General features: G+C 37.1%; 2 protein-coding genes across 2 annotated transcripts in view; one reads left to right on the top strand and one right to left on the bottom strand.

Moving 5' to 3' along the window:
• Positions 1-571: 571 nt before the first annotated feature.
• LOC119839553 (isoleucine--tRNA ligase, cytoplasmic) lies at positions 572-4,901 on the top strand. The gene is made up of 4 exons (XM_038365886.1): positions 572-796; positions 877-982; positions 1,160-1,361; positions 1,442-4,901. Exons 1-4 carry the CDS (start codon positions 663-665, stop codon positions 4,642-4,644), a joined length of 3,645 nt encoding a protein of 1,214 aa, XP_038221814.1. The 5' UTR covers positions 572-662; the 3' UTR covers positions 4,645-4,901.
• Positions 4,902-6,020: 1,119 nt separating this feature from the next.
• Positions 6,021-20,111, bottom strand: part of LOC119839792 (dmX-like protein 2) — a 42,699-nt gene continuing 28,608 nt past the window's right edge. Inside the window, exons 35-59 of the mRNA XM_038366232.1 lie at positions 19,809-20,040; positions 19,293-19,449; positions 18,699-18,904; positions 18,126-18,353; positions 17,653-17,885; positions 17,166-17,338; positions 16,843-16,943; positions 16,465-16,709; positions 15,814-16,005; positions 15,272-15,390; positions 14,781-14,920; positions 14,430-14,592; positions 14,216-14,318; positions 13,802-13,963; positions 13,337-13,515; positions 12,863-12,971; positions 11,281-11,364; positions 10,609-10,669; positions 9,800-10,029; positions 9,259-9,328; positions 9,106-9,180; positions 8,550-8,767; positions 7,783-7,888; positions 7,246-7,357; positions 6,021-6,712 (exon numbers count right to left, since the gene is read on the bottom strand). Of these exons, the coding sequence (XP_038222160.1) occupies positions 7,257-7,357; positions 7,783-7,888; positions 8,550-8,767; positions 9,106-9,180; positions 9,259-9,328; positions 9,800-10,029; positions 10,609-10,669; positions 11,281-11,364; positions 12,863-12,971; positions 13,337-13,515; positions 13,802-13,963; positions 14,216-14,318; positions 14,430-14,592; positions 14,781-14,920; positions 15,272-15,390; positions 15,814-16,005; positions 16,465-16,709; positions 16,843-16,943; positions 17,166-17,338; positions 17,653-17,885; positions 18,126-18,353; positions 18,699-18,904; positions 19,293-19,449; positions 19,809-20,040 (3,687 nt within the window). The 3' untranslated portion in view covers positions 6,021-6,712; positions 7,246-7,256. The remainder of the gene's footprint in view (positions 6,713-7,245; positions 7,358-7,782; positions 7,889-8,549; positions 8,768-9,105; positions 9,181-9,258; positions 9,329-9,799; positions 10,030-10,608; positions 10,670-11,280; positions 11,365-12,862; positions 12,972-13,336; positions 13,516-13,801; positions 13,964-14,215; positions 14,319-14,429; positions 14,593-14,780; positions 14,921-15,271; positions 15,391-15,813; positions 16,006-16,464; positions 16,710-16,842; positions 16,944-17,165; positions 17,339-17,652; positions 17,886-18,125; positions 18,354-18,698; positions 18,905-19,292; positions 19,450-19,808; positions 20,041-20,111) is intronic.

Here is a 20,111-nt window from a genome sequence, read left to right on the forward strand (position 1 = left end):
AAATAACTGTTGACAACTTCTTTCCCCCATGACACATCCCTTTTTTATGCCATAAGTGAGCAACTGTACTGGTGGTTCGCCTGATAGTAGGGGAATCACCACCGCCTATGAACATTTGCAGAGGTAGAGCCTGAGAATGCGCTGCCAGCTTTTTAAGGGGAAAAGAGTAAACAAAAAATTTGACTACTGGAAGGAAGGAATAGTCTGAGAAGGGTGAGGAAAAATAATGGGACTCCGGCTCCCCCATTCGCCATACGAAACAGTAGCATGCTAGCATTTCAGACCGGTTTTCTGGGAGGTGTGGTACTTTCTCAGTACGAGGGCCAAATTCATGCCTAAGCGTGGACTCCCACGTTTGACTCAGTGAACATCACAACATTGATACAGATTTTTCATTATGTAAATTTATTTTATCAATTTAAAATGAAAATTTTCGATTTTCTATGAAAGTCGGATTTTTTTTACACCGCGAATATTCTAATCACTTCCCAATCAGCTAGTATTTTTCACCTAATCACACTTGTCACTTGTCAGGCTTGTCAAATTGACTAGTCTTGACGATGTCAATTGTAAGTTGTCATTTGTCAGGGTACGTTTTGTGGCATGGCGTGGCGAATTCCGGCACTGAAATTTTTAAAGGGACATTGAAGGAATATTGCATCATGTCTTCTAAAAATCAAGGCATAAGGGTTCCGGAAAATATTGACTTTCCAAAAGAAGAGGAAAATGTGTTAAAATTTTGGAAAGAAATTGAAGCTTTTCAAACTTGTCTCAAACAATCTAAAAACAAACCAAGGTGGGTTTTCTAACCTGTATGTTATTAATGTGTAAAATGATGTTATTTTAACTATAGTATGACTTGTTTGCTTTGAGTAGGTACTCGTTCTACGACGGGCCTCCATTCGCGACAGGCTTACCTCATTATGGACACGTACTTGCTGGTACAATTAAGGATGTCGTTACTCGATATGCTCATCAAAAGGTAATAAATAAATACCTAGTGATTTTTAGAAACATATTCTTAAATTGTAATGCATGTATTTTGTATTAAGGAAATGAAATAATGTAGGTTATTGTTATTTGTAGAGATTTAAAATCATTCATATAAACAGCAATAAAACATTGAATGTATGCAAAATTTTTCTATAAATATTTTCAGGGCTATCACGTTGAAAGAAGATTTGGGTGGGATTGTCACGGTCTCCCTGTGGAGTTTGAAATAGATAAAACTCTGGGAATAAAAGGACCTGAAGACGTTGAAAAAATGGGTATTGACAAGTACAATGCAGAATGTAGAAAAATTGTTATGAAATATGCTACAGAATGGGAGACTATTATCACAAGAATGGGGCGATGGATAGGTTTGTTCTTAAATTTATTCAACTTGCATGTTTATATTATGTACTCTAATTATAATAATTGTGTGAATATTCTTTTACAGATTTCAAAAATGACTATAAAACCCTATACCCTTGGTTCATGGAATCTGTTTGGTGGGTGTTTAAAGAATTGTTTAACAAAGGCTTAGTATACCAAGGTGTAAAAGTTATGCCATTCTCAACTGCATGTTCCACTCCACTTTCCAATTTTGAATCTGGACAAAATTATAAAGACGTTGTTGATCCAGCTGTTGTTGTATCTTTTCCTACTGCTGAAGGATTTTCCCTTCTTGCCTGGACAACTACTCCTTGGACTCTGCCAAGCAATTTAAGTCTCTGTGTTAATCCTAAATTAATTTATGTAAAAGTGAAGGAAAAGGCAACAGGCAATTGCTATGTATTACAAGAAAATAGATTCCCTGTCATTTTTAAAAATGTTGATGATTTTGAGATTGTTGAAAAGTTTCCTGGTGAAAAATTGAAAGGTATAAAATATACACCAATATTTGATTATTTTATTGGTATCTGCCCAAAAGCATTTCAAGTGTTGACAGATGGGTATGTAACTGATGACTCTGGAACAGGAATTGTACATCAGGCACCATATTTTGGTGAAGATGATTTTAGAGTTTGTTTAGCAAATGGAATAATAACCAGAGACCAAGAGATTATCTGTCCAGTAGATGCAAGTGGTAAATTTACTGCGCCTGTCAAAGATTTTATAGGTCAACATGTGAAGGATGCAGATAAACATATTATAGCTAATTTAAAAGCCCGCAATAGGTTACTACAAGCAGGACAAGTTAAACATAGCTATCCTTTTTGCTGGCGTTCTGAAACACCTCTTATATATAAAGCTGTACCTTCTTGGTTTGTAAGAGTTGAACATATGAGTCAAGATCTACTTAAATCAAGTGAAAGTACTTACTGGGTTCCAGATTATGTAAAAGAAAAAAGGTTTGGTAATTGGTTACGTGAAGCCAGGGATTGGGCTATCAGTAGGAACAGGTATTGGGGAACACCAATTCCATTATGGATTTCAAGTGATAAGCAAGAAGTTGTATGTGTAGGTAGTATTGCTGAATTGTGTGAACTTACTGGCAAAGAAATCAAAGATATACATAGAGAAAGCATTGATCACTTGGAAATTCCATCAGCTCGACCAGGTCAGCCACCACTAAAAAGGGTTTCAGAGGTTTTTGATTGTTGGTTTGAATCTGGATCTATGCCTTATGCGCAACTTCATTACCCATTTGAAAATAAAAAAGAATTTGATGAAGTTTTTCCTGCTAATTTTATTGCAGAAGGTATAGATCAAACTAGAGGTTGGTTTTATACACTTATTGTATTGTCAACAGCATTGTTTAACAAAGCTCCCTTTAAAAATCTTATTGCTAACGGATTGGTTCTTGCTTCTGATGGACAAAAAATGTCCAAAAGAAAGAAGAATTATCCTGATCCTCTTGCTGTTGTCAGTAAATATGGGGCAGATGCCTTAAGATTATATCTAATTAACTCTCCAGTTGTTAGAGCTGATAATCTAAGATTCAAGGAAGAAGGTGTTAGAGATGTTATAAAAGATGTCTTCTTACCTTGGTATAATGCCTTTAGATTTTTGATGCAAAATGTTGAGAGAATTATGCAGGAAGATAAGATTGATTATAAATTTAATGAAAAAACAGAAAGAGATAATGTTATGGATAAATGGATAACATCATTCACACAATCTCTGATTCAGTTTGTCACTAAAGAGATGGCAGCATATAGATTGTATACAGTGATTCCTAGACTGACTAAATTCATTGACCATCTCACCAACTGGTATGTGAGAATGAATAGAAAGCGGCTGAAGGGTGAAAATGGTGTAAAGGATTGCCAGGTCGCTTTAGATACATTGTTTGGTGTCCTATATGATATGGTTCGGGTCATGGCTCCATTCACCCCTTTCTTGACTGAATTTATGTACAAAACTTTAAGACAATTATTGCCCGGTGATTCTTTAGAAAGTGTTCATTTTAACATGATACCAGAACCAAGAATTGAATTGGTTGATTCCAATATAGAAAGAGCAGTGGAAAGAATGCAGGCTGTAATAGAGCTGGGACGAATTGTTAGGGATAGAAAGACTATTCCAATTAAGTATCCATTACCAGAAATGGTAGTTATTCATCAAGACCAAACATACTTGGATGATATTAACTCTCTTCTAAAATATGTTTTAGAAGAAATGAATGTTAAAAGGGTTCTTTTATCTAGTGATAAAGAAAAATATGGTATCACCTTGAGAGTTGAACCGGATCATAAAATTCTTGGAGCTAGACTAAAGGGAGATTTTAAGGCTGTAACACAGGCTTTGAAAGATCTTAATAATGAACAATGTGAAAAACTGATTTCTGATGGCTATGTTGGTTTGGTTGGGCAACGCATTGATGTTTCTGAAGTAAGAGTTATATTCCAAGCCCAAGGTAATGATCAGTATGAAGCACACAGTGACAATGATGTTTTAATTTTACTTAATGTTACTCCAGATCAAGACATGCTTGATGAAGGCTTTGCAAGGGAAGTTATAAACAGGGTGCAAAAGCTGAGAAAGAAGGCGCATTTGGTTCCAACTGATGAAGTCGATGTATACTTTGCTGTTAATAAAGCGAGCGATATTTTGCGTATAATCAATATACACCGTGAGTTAATTGAAACAACGGTGAGAGCCCCGTTAAAAGCGATCGACGATTTATCACAATCAAAACCAATAATTATTGAAGAAACTCAAGAATTGAAAGGCTCTCAGTTAAAATTAATAATTACTTGGAGAAAGGATATTGAAATGCCAGCCAATCCTTGGGCCAATATAGTTCTACAGGACATAAAACCGCGCTTTGGTGTTGTTACTAGTCAAGCAAGTATTATACTGAAGGACAAAGATAACAAGTACATGAATTTAGATCAACTACATAAGGAAATTGAAGTCTTATTTGGTTTATATGGTATGAAATTTAACTTATGGTGTGAAGGAAATGAGATTCGAAAGACAGATGATTTAAATTCTAAGCTTATTATTGTTTCACATTCTAAGCCTAAGAATATTGAAGCAGAAAATGTTCCTTTTTGTAAGTTCGTAAATGTTGTAAATGGAAAGAAAACTGCAACACTGTTCATTGAAAATCCTAAAGGTAAAATGACAATATCAAAGGAACAAGCAACAGACTTTTTATCTAAATATTTAGGTGTTAAAGCATCTGAATTGGACATTAGTGCCTGGAAGTAGTGTGGTATTTAAATTAATAATTAATCTATACTTTCTATGCTGTTATTACCAGATATATAGAAGTGTTATTGTACCACAAACCAGTGTAATCTTTTCAACTTGAAAGTATGCATTTTCTATCCTGTTTTTATTCATGACTACAGTTTTTAAACTTGAAGATTATTGGTTGCTTGTTATTTATTAACCATAGATAAGTTTACATAAAAGCAATTGTTTTTTCGATATTTTAATAAATCTGAAGGACAGTTATATACTTATTATGGTGTTTTCTTTAAAATATCTACGCACTAATTAACATATTATATTTAATTTTAATAATATATTCAGGGTTTTTATTCAAGGGGTGAATAAGATATAGAAATACATAATGTTTTGATTTAACCTTTATTTTAAACGTTCTTTATAAATAAAACAAAATAAGCATCAAATACAATGTCCAAATTTAATTTTAATAACACAGGCTCAATATTTGAAATTTGTTTACTCATTATAACTGACGATTTGATATACTTTAATAATGAACATCTATTTAAAGTTAAAAGTGATGTAGAAATTATGTACACACTTTATACTTAGCTGGATAAATTATTTTTGAAACATGTATCACAAAAATTACTAGTAAGAGGTAAGGTATAAAACTCAAATTAATAACAAAGTTAAATTGTATTATGATGAAGATAAAGTTATGTACCATTAGGTAAGGTACTTCAACGATTATAAAATATAACGCTAAATGTTTGTCTAAAATTGCGGACTAAATGTTTGTGAATAGCAAAGAAACATTTTGGTGTGACACAAGCAATAGTGTGTACAAATACTTCATTGTGCGAATTTTTAATACATTCTAAAGTTTGGTAACTTGTTTTAATATGAATTGTTTACGTACGCATATACTTTGGTGACTAAATAATATTAACCTAAAGTATTACAATTAAATAACCAAATAAAAACAACGAAATCATCTAAGGAAATTGTCTTTTGACAGCACTAAGAGCACATTAATTGGACTATGACGCTTTGTTAACAGAATATGATTTGAAGCCGTTTCATACACAACAGCGTACAATTTGTGATTCCAGTAATACAGTTCAAAGCGAAACTATTAATTAAATAAGACAATAAAAAATAAAGATTTACTAAATATGGAAATTAGTTCCGAAAAGTTTACATATAAAATAATTTCATAATTTTATTGGAATAAAATGCGAGACTAACGCCGAGGTCGTCAGTAATATCACAACACAACATACATAAAAATACCATTTCATTTTAAAAATATATTTTAAGAATAATTTCGCAGCCTTCATTTACTTGTCTTATAATACTGTTTGCCAAGGCATACAAAGCTGTTAGAATCTTCAACGTTATTGCTATGATTTCTTTATCGCGGAAAATATTGCTCTCAAAACAAATTGGACGATTTATGAACAATATTCAAATAACATACATATAGGGAGAAACACTTACACCTAAGGTGATATATTTAAGAATGTAAGAATAGAACGCCAATGAGATGTTAGTATAGTGAATCACAAGATTTTATATATAGTGATTATAAGAATAATTATTTAAATACAACATTACACATACTAAGCCACGACCACAAATAGAAATATAATATGTCTATTATTTATTATGCGTCAACATGTTATAGTATGAGCGCTAGCACTCGTAAGTAATTATATTTCTTATAGATTGTAACTGTGAAGGCATCGACGTAGGCGATTTCATAAGACAGCGAGGGATTATTGCACTCGAATTACACTCTGCTTTGTTTCAACACACTCCATTAGGCCGACAGCCGCAGCGCACCTCTTCGGCTAGTGTGAATAAATATTCCTATACCTCATCTAGGAGAGGTTCAAATAAAAATAGCGTATATATTTGAACTAAAGATCCATAGTAATCAATCAATTAGACTATAAGATACAACATGGGCTACTCAGTGACTAGTCTAGGGGCGTACAATCAATACTCGTAACACGAACAACAACAAGATAAATACATCGATCACATCGGGCCGGGCCCGCCTTCTCTAACCCCACTCTGATGCCGCCGGCTCCTTCACCTGTGGGATAACAAAATGTTGTATGTGTCGATAGCAACTAGTAATATGTATATGTATATAGCAACGAGTAATATATGTATATTGTTTAGTATTCAGATTCAATAAAACTATCAAGTTTTCGAATCATACAAATTACAGAAATGTTAGGAATCCAAAGGCACGTTTTTTTTCCACATAACGCCTTATTACCTATCTCTCAATGATAATAAAACAAGCTGAAAAGTTTATTTAACTACTGGGCTACTTTCAAAAATTTTTTCATAGTCCGATCTGTACGTGAACCCTGATGCAATATAAATATACATAAAACATATACGCTGATTCATGAGCGTAGCCAGTGGGAAGCCAGAAACCATATTTTTTAATATGTGATGGTTTTTTTATACTTATTTATATTTATTCAGCCTATACTATAAAGACAATAATAATTAATTTGCCATACATAAATATTTAAAACTAAATCTTAAGAGCCAACGTTTCTCACGATACAATTAGACTGTGTCGAGGGCCCGCTCGGCCCGGTGGGCACGCACCGTGGGTCCGGTCAGTGCGCGGCGTAGTGCGGCGGGTGCGCGTCGCGGTCGGGCAGCTTGCGCACCTTCATCGTGCCGTCCGCGCCGCACGAGAACAGCCGCCCGCCGTTGTCTGGGGGAGAAAAGAGCGGATGAAATTAATACATGAAAAATATTGTTTTGTACATCATCAATTTGTATAGTTATGAAATTTACAGAGGACGGTTTAGCTATGAGCAAGCAAAAAAACGACAAATATTAAGGTAGTGGAGCAGAACCTCAAAAGATTGAAGAATTAATTTGCAACAAATTATAAAAAAACACTTATATCATTAAGATAACATAATACATATGATATTTTTAGATACAGGTTTTAGATTATAATATGTTAATGTATTCCATATAAATTTATAGTATGTTTTACTGGGTGCAAAAGAGATAGTTATATTTATTTATCTTTATGAGTAACATCCCGCATACTGTGCGCAGATAAATAATTAAATTGACATATTTATAAATAGAACAAGTAGGATATGACAATAAAATACAAATATTTACCAATGTATATTTGCGTGACGCCTTGTCCGATGTGTTTGAAGAACGAACTTCTGGCGTGTTCACCCGCGAACGTGTGTAACAACTGGTGTGTCGCCAGTGAGAACACCTGAACAAAATATATTAATGTATTAGCTTAGTTTGTAGAGTTTTGTGAAGCATTTATATTAAGAACAATGACATATTAATCAGCACTACATGTTCTGATAATATTAAAATATAAATATACGCTTCAACTCAAAATATAAAACTGACAATCAATATCTCTAAAGTATAATATAACGTAAGGTGATGTCATGTCATGACGTCGAACTTTTGATTAGTTACCGCTTTCCTTACGAAGCTTTTCTTCACTGTTTCAGGCAGTGTTGTTCGCATGAACAACGGCCAGATAAATTGAAAAATTAGCTTATGTATAGATATAAGTCCGAGGTCCTCATCAGTCGCCGCCTAGCCGCCACTGCTTTCATGTACAAGTGTGTATGTTTAAAGGTACGCTTACACGCATGGCGAATCTCGACAAGCGACCACAAACACGAGCGTGTAAATGGGGTATTTGGCTTGGCTTGTGCGAGCTTGCAAGAGCTTGTAGCCGACCCAAGCCAGTGTCAACCACCAGTTTTGGACACAGATCAAAGGAAGCAAAGTACAGATTAACGCACTCGCAAGGGTGTAAATGTTGTGGACGCTCGTCAGCCCTACCAAGTGTGTAAGTGTATCTCAGGTTGAGTGGAGCGGTGGAGCGGTGGAGCGGTGGAGCGGGGGCGCACCTTGATGTCGCCGTCGGCGGCGCCGATCGCGTACTGGTCCTCGTGCGGCGAGAGCGCGACGCACTTGATGGGCGCGTGGTGCGCGTGCAGCTTGTGGCGCGGCGCGCGCGCGCGCAGGTCCCACACCAGCACGTCGCCGCGCCGCCCGCACGACACCAGCGCGCCGCTGCCGCCCGCCCACGACACGCACGACGCGCCGCCCTCGTGGCACGTCCACGCTGACGCACGTTACATATACTCATCATACACCGCTTATTGGATATTCTGATACAAAGCTACAGTAAATGCCAGATATCATCAAAATCCGTTTAGAGGTTTTCCGTGAAAGGGCATCAAAAAGTAACACTACAAAGTACAACTTATATGTTTTATTTGTTGGTAATGGTTGGCATAAAATTTTCTAGAATTTACCAACATTAGCACACAGATATTGATTATTTTTATCACAAATTAAAATGGTAAAATTATAATCTTGTACGTACAATACTGGTTGAATTAGTATACTGTTACTATGTAAAAACAATAAATATAGTAATAGTAGCAATTCTATACTCACAAACTACTAAAGCTTTCTTGATAGGCATTAACGTATCCCAAATGGCAACGTTTTTACTTTCGGAACTGTGACCGGCTGAAATCAAGAAGAAAACATTATAATATAATTAAGATAGAACGTAAACAATAATGAAATAATTCCCTGAATTCGTACCTGTTGCTACTAAACTACAGGAACCCAAGAATACAAAGTCGCTTATTCCTTTGCTATGACACTGATGAGTCTGAAAATAGATAAGCAATTTCATTTATAAATGATTGACTACCATTGATCTATTTAATTATTCAGGACAAAAATAGTGCAGATTTTCTATGTGCGTATAATTAATCTAACGTGATAAAATATGGTAAACGGTCAAGAACTTAGACTTAGTTAAAACCTGTTTTCCGCTGGAACGCCTTTTCTGCAGTTAAAAATGTTGGAAACTCAGTTATAACTAGTTCTCACAAGGACAAACGCGTATAAATTAGAATATACTGTTTCTTCTCATCAATGAAAATGACTTTCATCCTATTATTTAATCATGTCCCACTTATATGATTTGTTTTTATCGTAACAATCAACATTATATAATAACGAAAAAGATTTAAACCGTTGAATATATTTATTACATTGTCTTCTTTTTGCCAAGAGATGTTTGATATTGGGTCCCAACATCCATCTAAGGTAGGTCAGTGGAGCGAAGGCAACTCACAAAGAAGGGTCTCGGCGGCGCCTGCGGCTGCGCGGCGCCCTTGGGCGCGGGCTGCAGCTGCCACATGGCGAGGTTGCCGTCCGCGTCCGACGCCGCGAACTTGTTGCCGTAGTCCGAGAAGCGCACGCGCGTCACCTTCGCGAACGCGCCCGGCGCGCGCGGCGACCACACGCAGTACGGGTGGCCCCACTCCCACAGCTGCACCGACCCGTCCGCGCCGCCCGTCAGGTCTGCGCACACCGTCCAATATACAGACCTACTAGCTACAGGCCCCGCCTCAGCCCGGGTCAATTAAGCGTTCATTGAAATGGTAAAAACTATTCTAACTTTTGAGTTTGAACAAATTGCACCGATGTGCAACCTGAAATTTAACGGACTTTAATCAAATCTGCACACAGCAATTTAAGAGTCCATCGCGGACAGACAACGGGACACCATATATATATGAAGATAGCGTTATGTGAAGAATTACAGAGGATCTGAATCTACAACTCATACAAGCACCAATGGAGAAAAAGATTCCATAAGGTGGTATGCAACCATGCACTCCCTCTTGAATCAGGACACATACAGCCCGTCATGTTTACGCATGCAAAGCATACAATCACAAATATGGGACAACCATTACGATGCACAGTAATGGTATCCGTCAGGTATACATACACGCCTATCTAATATAATAACCAAAAATCATGAAATCATAAATGTAACTAGTAATTTCAATTTTCAAATGCTAAATAATAATTATGAATATATAAACATTTCACAAATTAAAAGTTTTTTTTTAAATAATTGATGATAAAACTTACACAATGGTTGCGAAGGATGCGCCGCCATACGCTTTATATTGTCGATTTTGTGTTTCAGCACCTAAAGTAAAATTGTATATAACAACTTTAATAAAAAAGTATACGAGCAACTTATAACTAAATTATTTATTTTTTATACAGTTCAAATTATTTATGGTGACGAAGATTTATTATTACAGTTTTGAAGCGTCTTATTTAGTAGGTATGTATTATTAACTTATATTTAGTTCTAGGATATTAAAAAATAATAAAACAAAAACCCAAAATATCACGAGCACGCATACAAAACAACAAAAAGTTAGCATCTTGCTGTGCAGCCAAATAATAGATAAAAAAATGATTACAAAAAGTTCCAATATCTAAAATGACGTGAGTAAAATAAACACATCGAATGAAAACCAATCGGGAGCCAAAAACAAACGACACATCGGTTGAAAGAAAAACAAATAGTGTAAATCGAATTAAAAACTAAACAAATACAAAATTTCGCAACGATGGATTGGGCGATGAATTGATAAAGAAAATTCAGAAGACATCCAAGATCTAAAACATCGAAATAAAGCTGGCTGAGTGCGGGTTGTCTAAGGGAGTGTGTTTGGGGTATGGAGGGAGGGAGAGGGGAGTTGGGGAGGGGGCACGGTAAGACGGGGGAAGGTCTCGGCAGTCACTGACCGGTTTCATGAGAAGCTTGGAGCGGTGCAGCACCAGACGACAGTATTTCGCGTCGTGGCAACCCGGAAACTGCAGTCCCTTCACCTGTAGTTAACACTTATTACCATAGTACATAACACCACTATTGACCTAACCTAACTCCCCTACAACTTGTCTATCCGTAATGACTAGCTCGTTACCCATAAGCCCATATATGCCTACGCCCCTGAGTCTTTTGTCAGAACCATTTGGGATATTGGAACTTCTGTTGTAATATACTGTAAAACGAGTACATTTCATAGTATCAATGTATTTAAGAGTCTAACTAAGCAAAGCTCTCGAGGCGACACGCAACATGTTACAAAATTTACCAACACCATTCCACAAACCCAGCGAGTATTACCTAAGTGAATGAATGATATACAATTCAACATATATCCATTGTTTATCGATATGTTAAATAATTGTATTATTTTGTCATTCGTTCACTCAATCCCAGTCGCAACAAGTGAATGTTGTTAGTGAATATACCGTTCACGTACTGTGACAACGTACGCTTCGTGCCCACTTGGCTTTGCGTGGCTTGACCGTCGCTCGTGCTGTGGATTTGATATTTGTTAAAGACGAAGCGATACATAATAAGTGTTAACATCCGAGTTTGCCATATTAGAGATATTAGTAAGAAAGGGAGTAGATTTCGAGATAAATGCATAGTTATTACATCGAATAGATTAGTATATCAGTATATACATTATGGACAAATATCCAACAACCTGAAAATAAAATATTTTTCTTTGTGTTTTCAGTACAAAAATGTTTCAGGTCACGCAAATCTGAACCACACCATATTCTATTAGTATATTAATAACACAGAAAAATTTCATATCAATTCAAGGTAATATAAGTATTATACAGTATTTAAGTACAATAAATATACAATATAATTTATACGTATATTCACATATGTATGTTTTAGTATTATGGTTTTAATAATTTTTGTTTATTTTTATTTTGCAAAAATAAACATGATTAATATGTGGCCCAGTTATCTGCTAACACCTTATGAATGTTCAAATACCGATTAATTACAAAAAGGTAGGTAGGTTTTATTTTCCATAAAGCTTTCGAGCAAGAGGGAAATAATATTAACATTCTTGCGAAATATCAAAATTTTACTTCAACGTAACGCTTGAACGTAATCAAAGCCTTATTTCTTTATGATAACAATCACAAGTCGATATAACAATCCTACATAAACACAAAATGAACGTTTTTATACACATATTGACTCACCACTATGTAAAACATGGGTAAACTATGCCATTTATAGATTAATTTGTATATATCATATTTAAAATTTTGAACATATTTTTTTCGGACGTAGGTAACAATAAATGACAAGATTCCACTCATGATTCATCGACATGCTCCAAAAATATACAATGCAATATTTAATTATTGTTTAAGTGTTTAGTGTATAATGTTAAGTGTTTAGTTATATTGTGATGTGTTTAGTGTTTAGTGGTTGTTTGGTGTTAGTGTTTAATGTTATGGTTAGTCGTAAGTGTTTAGTGGTTAGTGGTCGTGAGTGTAAGTGACTCACCACGCTAGCCCCGCGGCCGGTTTGCCCCGCGATGCCGACGGGCGCGGCGGGCGCGGTGGGGTTCAGCGGCGAACTGTTGCCCGTGCCCGGTACCGAGCCGCTGTTGCCTCTGGAAATTTATCATTTTAGAAATCATATCGATGCATTTAATATTAACAGTTTTAGTTTTAAACAATTGCTGACATAAAAAAAAATGTATATAAAGAAGAGGAGTTCAAAAAAACGAAGCTTCAAATATGATACTACTCCTTCAGACTGTCGAAAACTAATCTTCCCTCAGTAACTCAGTTCGATTTTATAACAAATTACTCAAAGACATGATAAATTTACCAAAACATAATTTTAGAAAACATATAAAGTGTACTCTCATTTCTAAAAGCCTACTATAAAATTGACGAATTTGTTAATGGTATGACACCATTCACGTTACACCCACGCTTTAAATCCATAACAATTGTTACAAGAATGCCGCACTTGTCGTGGTGCTGTATGAGCAGGAAGCCGGTGTCGGGCAGCGCGGCGGGGTCGGCGGCGAGCGCCAGCAGGTCCACCTCGCACTCCTCCGCCCAGCACGCGCCGCCGCGCAGCAGCAGCGACACGTCCATCTCCTGCACCTCGCGCGCCGTCGCCACCGCCAGCAGCCCGCCGCCCACCTGATCATTTATCAAATCATCAAATCATTTATTTGTTTCTCCTCACAAGTCAAACAAGACAGTATACATACATAAAAAATTGTCAAAAAAATGTTGGAATTGGAGGAGCTGGTGTCTGAAATGGGTATTAACTGGTATCACGGATCACCATGCCAATCTTACATTCATAGTGTCTTAAGCTTATGTATGCGTCACCTCGCCACAAGATGCAAATTTTTACATCATTTTTCTTTTATTAACAAAATCCTTCGAGTAAAAAAAACAAAAATGAAACTTAACCACAGACCTTATTAAGGCAGAATGCAGCAATGGAATCCTGCTCCTTGTGTATGATGCGCACGGGGCTGTGCAGCTCGTCGTCGTGGCGCGGCGCGGCGCGACCGTCCGCTGCGGGCTCGCTCGTCGACTGCGCGCGCCGCCGCGAGAACACCGCGCGGATGAATATGTCCTGCGTGTGTTCGAATTTCAAAGTTATTGTTTACATCCTTATTTTAGAGCCTTTACAGTCAATATTTCCAATAAGAAAGGAATATTTGGTAAGTTTTTAATATCATATGATTAAAGAATAACGAATCCTGTCCTACAAATAATGAATATGTTCGGTATGTATTATAAAAAGACTCGGGGAAAAGTTTTTTTTTTAAAGATTTATGTTTTGCTATAAGTAATTAAAAATATAAAAAAAAAATATTTAATGTACCTGAATTTGCTCCTGTCGTACAAGGTAATTCCATAGACGCCTAGCAGGCGCAGAACTATATAAAGACGAATTGAATGGTGTATTGTGTTTTTCTAGAAGACATCTGAAAAATTAAATCACATTTCATGAAAAATTTATAAAATGTAAATTTATATGCCACCCCTACTTAATGTTATCTATTTCTTATTCATATTTTTTTATTTGTTAACCCCACCTGTATTTATTAATAGGCGGCCCACTCGTAGCCTGGTCGGGGAAGCAGCCCGGTATGTAGTCCTGCGGCGCGGCGCGGGACTCCAGCGTCTCGCTGAGCTGCTGCTGCCACTGCTCCACGCGGCGCAGCGCTGCGTGCACCGTTGGGCTGGTGGTCGCTAGCTCTGTGGGTATATGGGTAGTGTGGTGTCATTATGTAGCTATAGTATTTTACAATTTATTTATGTATCGACAAGAGCATATTGTATATTACTCCAGACTACAATACAATTTATTTCCATAAATCATAAAGAAAATTCCTTAAGGTGCATTAGGTCACGATAAACAATTAGTGTAAAAAAAAAACACGCACCGGACATCTCAATGCCGCACTGCTGCAGAAAGTGCTGCAGCTTGTGCTGAGCGAGGCGCAGCACGCCGACGCGCATCACGTACCACGAGTACGACTCGGGGTCCGAGTGCTCGCTGTTGGAGCCGCGGATTTTTGTCGATCTGCACGTGAAATAGTCAGTGTTACTCACCCGTCTCGAGCTTCACTTGCTCTACATGGTTATGGGATTTATGGTAGTAGCAAATATTTCAAACACTTTTTATGTTAAAAATAATATAGCTTAATCCTAATTACAACTGATTCCAACTGATTAATCAATACAATGATTTCCGTGCCTATCTGCCATTTTCCATATTGTGTTAAAAATTAGCTAGACCCTATGAGAAGCAACATAACCATTTATCAAATGCAGATAAAATTGTTTAGAGTGCTAATAGACTAGTGAAATATGGAAACATGATGTAAAATAAACAATTGAAAATATTTCATGTACAGCAGAAAAAAAAACTCACTTTGAGGCGGACGTATCAAAGATATCGTCCTCCGCTTCGCTTTCGCTTTCGTGTTCATCTTCAACACCAGACTCGGCTGAGTCGTAATCATTATTGTCTGGGTCTTGTTCAGGCGATGGCTAAATAGGCAATTATTTAAATGTAATTATAAATGTGCCCAATGAGTCCATATCTAAATAAACACAAAGATACAATTTTGTATGAATAATGAATACCTAAAAGTGCGTTTCTTATGTCTTCTATTTTTGGTATGAAAACAAAAATAATAATACCATTGCAACCAAAAAAGTTATCATAAGTTGTTATTATTGAAGACTATATCCAAAAGATTCCCAACTATACAAACCTATTGAATTTCAGGCTTGACTTCTTCCATCTAAACTCAATAGCTCATGAACCAAGAAGCCTTAAAAAGCTAGCCCGTCAACTTTCATTTAAACTCGCTAATAATTCATCTAGAAGATCTCTTCGAGAAACAACTTCCATTAAAACACATCTATAAGAACTCTAAAGATCTCTGTAAGAAATGCAAGTATGGTTACCTTAGTGAGCAGGAAGGTGAGTATGCTGCACTGCGGCGACACAAACTGCTCCCGGTACGTGGGCCTGCCCTCCTGTATGTGCGCGTGCGGCGCGCTCGGCCCCAGCCCCAGCAGCCGCATGTGCAGCAGCGCGCGCTTCTCGCGCAGCGACGACCACACGGACGTGCCTTCCGTGCGTTCCACGAGCTTTGGCTGGAAGTGAAGGGTTTTATTGAGGGTGAATATCGCGTGCAACTTATTTGCGGCGTATGTTTTACGAAATAAAGATCAAATTTCCCGTTGATGTAGATATAACATTTAAAGTTTTTTATTTTTTAGTTTAATAACATTGAAAAGATCATATAAATAAGAAATTTCGTGGGGTGTTCCTAAAGCACATGAAGCCGAAAGAGTAGAAGAAACTGGATTACTGAGGCAGGAGCACGGGTGGTGTACGGGCGGTGCTACGGTTTGGCAAAAAGACGCGGGTTCAAATTCCTCTTCTTTTAAAAATTTCCCATTTTATTCTTTTGTTCTCAAGATGGTAAATAGCTCATTGTTGTATATTTATGGAATATGTGATATTTGAAATAAAAATTAAATTAAAATTAATGAAAATAATTAATGAATATTAAAATTAAAATTAATAAATGAAATTCTTTTTGTGAATACCTGTGGCGGAGCGGGCGCCGTTGTGAGCAGCCTCCTCACCCCACCGCCGAATAGCTTAGCGTGCACTTTGGTCTCCATGTTGTGCGCGGCGAGCCGGTACAGCAGGTGCGCGTCTCTAGCAGCCAGCGCCCAGCCGAGGAGGGCGAGGTACACCGCACAGAACGCTTCGGCGAGTAGCACCGGTAGTCGAGGCGCGTCTTCCTCCTCCGCTGCTCGCAAAGCTAGCCCGCGGAGCGCTGATACACCTATAAATAGACAAGTGCGTAGAATATGGCATTAAGCGGCAAAAACTAAAGCTAAAAGGACGAAGTAATCGTGAAACACCAAAACAGTTTTTGCAAGTTTAAATGCTCAATTGGATTAACTAAAGTGACATACCAGGCCATTTGTTGGAAGGTGTAGTAACTGCGAGTTCTTCTGTTGAAAATCGTCTGGCTCTAACAAGCAAATTGGATGTACCCGGCGTTTCAGCAATGATCCTGCATATAATTAGAATTTGTCATACTAGCATACCTCAAAAGATCTTTATCAATTCGAACTTAGATCAAGTTACATTTGATCTCAAAAGTCTAATTATTTTAACATTTTTCTAATTATTTTAAGTTCTTTATTTAAGCTGAGAGTTTCTGAACAACATTAAACAAATTCATATCAATTAAAAAAACAGTTAGCTAAAGTACTTAATTAAATAAACATCTTACCCGTCATGATGCTGCGGGTGTTTGAGACTGAAGGTGTCCGAATCGCAGAGGCTCTGGTAGATGCAGGCGGATAGAGCCACGGCTAGTTCTCGTAATGTATGCAAAAGCCGAGTGGCTGAACCGCCCGGGACACCTAGCTCGCCGATCGTGCCTAGCATGTCGTGAGCTACGGACTGGAAACAAGTTTGTGTATAAGTGGAAGGTAAATACGATCAGACTTCTAGAATCCCAGAGATATCTTCTTGTAGAAGTAAGTTATAGACTTCGTTTAATTGTGATAAATTCTTGACAAGCCCAGTTGTTAAATAAAAATGATAAATAAATTTATTATAATTTCGGGCTATATGCTTCGATTGATTGAATTATTGCAATATAAATAAATAACTAAAATAGAATTATTGATATTTAAAACCGTTTATTACAAAAGTGCAAGTAAGTAAAAGAGATAATATTGATACAAGACAAATGAAATTTTTTGAAAACCAACCTGTAAATGCCTCACAGGATCAGCAACTACAGTATTATTGGCGGCCACAGCAGCAGCCAGCAAAGGCAGGGTGGTTGGGAATGGCAGTGGTGAGAGCAATTGCTGATGCTGCTTATCCTGGCCTAGTTCTTGCAGTAACAGGACTAACTCCATGCGGACAGATGCTAGTCCACCCCCACCAGCACCGTGAAGTGAGCAATAGGATAACAATGTTCGTAGTAAGGTCTCGTTGGCTGCGAACAATTAAAAATTTTACCTCCTAGCTCTCCAATTTTCATATCCGTTTCCATATGCTAGAGAAAATCGGAGACATATCTTAATGTTGCAATAAGCATAATTTTAATTCAATAGTGTGTTCGATCAAAATTAGGTATATAACATATATACAATAAAGTATAAAAAATATCCTATTATAATATAGATAACACATATTACAAAAAAAAATCAACTAAGAAAAATTACAAATCTATCACCTTTGAGCCACTTTTTCCTACGCACTGCCCTCTGCACTTTCGCCTCAAAGTCAGCCTTTTCCCTGACAAGCAGTTGATGTAGCGTGGGCTTGTCCGGCAATGGAGTCTGTTCTGGATCCGCACACAGCAGCTCGCCGGCGGGCGGCGTCGCCACGTAGCCACAGAGACGCCGCAGGGCTTCCACTTCGCGCTCCAGCCATATGTACAGCTGGTACCGGAGATGCCCACCTGTTGAATATTGGAAATTTGATAAGGAAAAATCGCAATTAATACGCTTGTACAAATGCGACATGATTTCATAAGACAAAACAAAATCGTTTAATTTGTTCGGGAGCAACGATACCACAGACACATATACATTTACATAGACATGTCAAATTTACATATCGTTTTTTGTGACGGAATGCTATTAATTAAACGAATATGGCAACGAAATATCAAAGATTTATTTTGATTTTCGTATGTCTATTTATTTAATATAAAATCGCAATGTGTAAAATTTAAATAACTTTTCTCATTTAAACTCAACTTATAAATATATATTACAATACACATCAATTAATACAAACATACCGTCTACTTCAAAGCCAGTAGCAAGCGTGCTCAGCTCTTCCATCAATATTTTCAGACACGCAACAAACTTCAGCTGCTGTGCCATAATATCAACCGTTGGTGTATCGTCCTTCTCTGGTTCGGAGACACCATTGGCAACTGGTTCCTCTTCTGTTTTAGTCACTTTCATTTCTAGTGGCGGCGTTGATGTGCCTGACGCGTCGGATCTAAAAAAAAATATAATTATTTATTTTTATTCTGTACATTTTTAAGCCGTGGTGGCTCAGTGGTGAGGACCTCGGACTTCAAAATCGCTTATAGCCAGCGTGGTGGATTATGGCCTGAACCCTCATAGGAGACCTGTGTCCCAGCAGTGGAAACATATATCGGCTGATGATGATGATGATGACATTTTTAGAAATTATAGGTAGTGGTAGTTAATTCTACTTAAATATAAGTTTACATATGAACATCTTGTAACAGTACATTCCATTTTTTAGGCCTTGTATCCATTCGTTTAAACATATCTTCTTTTTTTTACTTGTCTCCTAATTATTAGGACACATTTACTTAAAACGAGCTACTATCTTTAAAAAGGTAAATGATAATACATACTTATTATCATCATCATCCCACGTGAGCACCAGCTCATCATTTTTGGCGGTGGAAACGGGTGCGCCCCAGTCCAGATCCAACTCTTCCGTCTTTGGTACACTTACGGGAGCGCTCCAGTCTACTGAAGGCGCGCCCCAATCCACGGTGGTTTCTTCTTCTATTATACATTTCAAAAATAATTAATATTGTGTAATGGAAAGAAGGATAAAAGGTAAAATTTTGTAGGTATAGTATATTGACACGTATGAGATGCGAAATAAAAGTTTTTTGTTACTGATTGCTAGTAATTTGTTTAACAGAAAGTTTAAGAAGTGGGAAGAACCCACTTCTTAAAATATAGCTTGATCTTTGCGACTCTTATTTCTATTATCTTATTTGAGAAGTTGTATTTATTTAAAAAGTACATATTTTTAGAAATGAAATAGCGAAACGTATTGTCTAAATTACGAATAAACAGGAAAAAGGCACACTGAAACCCCATCAATTAAACATATTTTTATAATGTTTATTACGTACTCTTCGTCGTATCATCCAATTGTCCCGTATGTATGACGGCATGATTTTGTTCCGGCACCACCGGACGCGGTTTCTCGTCTCTCACTCGCGCTGGAAGCTTCGAGAGCACTTCTAGGGCTAGCGCGGGACAACCGGCTTTGAAGTGCCCGTGCGCAGTTTGGAAGTACAAGCGCCGCTCTAGCCGCGTTATGCCTTCGTCTGGCTCTTGGTTCAGTAGCGCTAGTGTAGCGCCCTGTGATATAGAAAGTAAGTAGTGTAACCATTATATAGAAAAAACTGATGACTACCTATGTGAAAATTAAC

This window comes from Zerene cesonia, chromosome 4, assembly GCF_012273895.1.
Source record: "Zerene cesonia ecotype Mississippi chromosome 4, Zerene_cesonia_1.1, whole genome shotgun sequence".
In the NCBI taxonomy this organism is placed as follows: Eukaryota; Metazoa; Arthropoda; class Insecta; order Lepidoptera; family Pieridae; genus Zerene; species Zerene cesonia.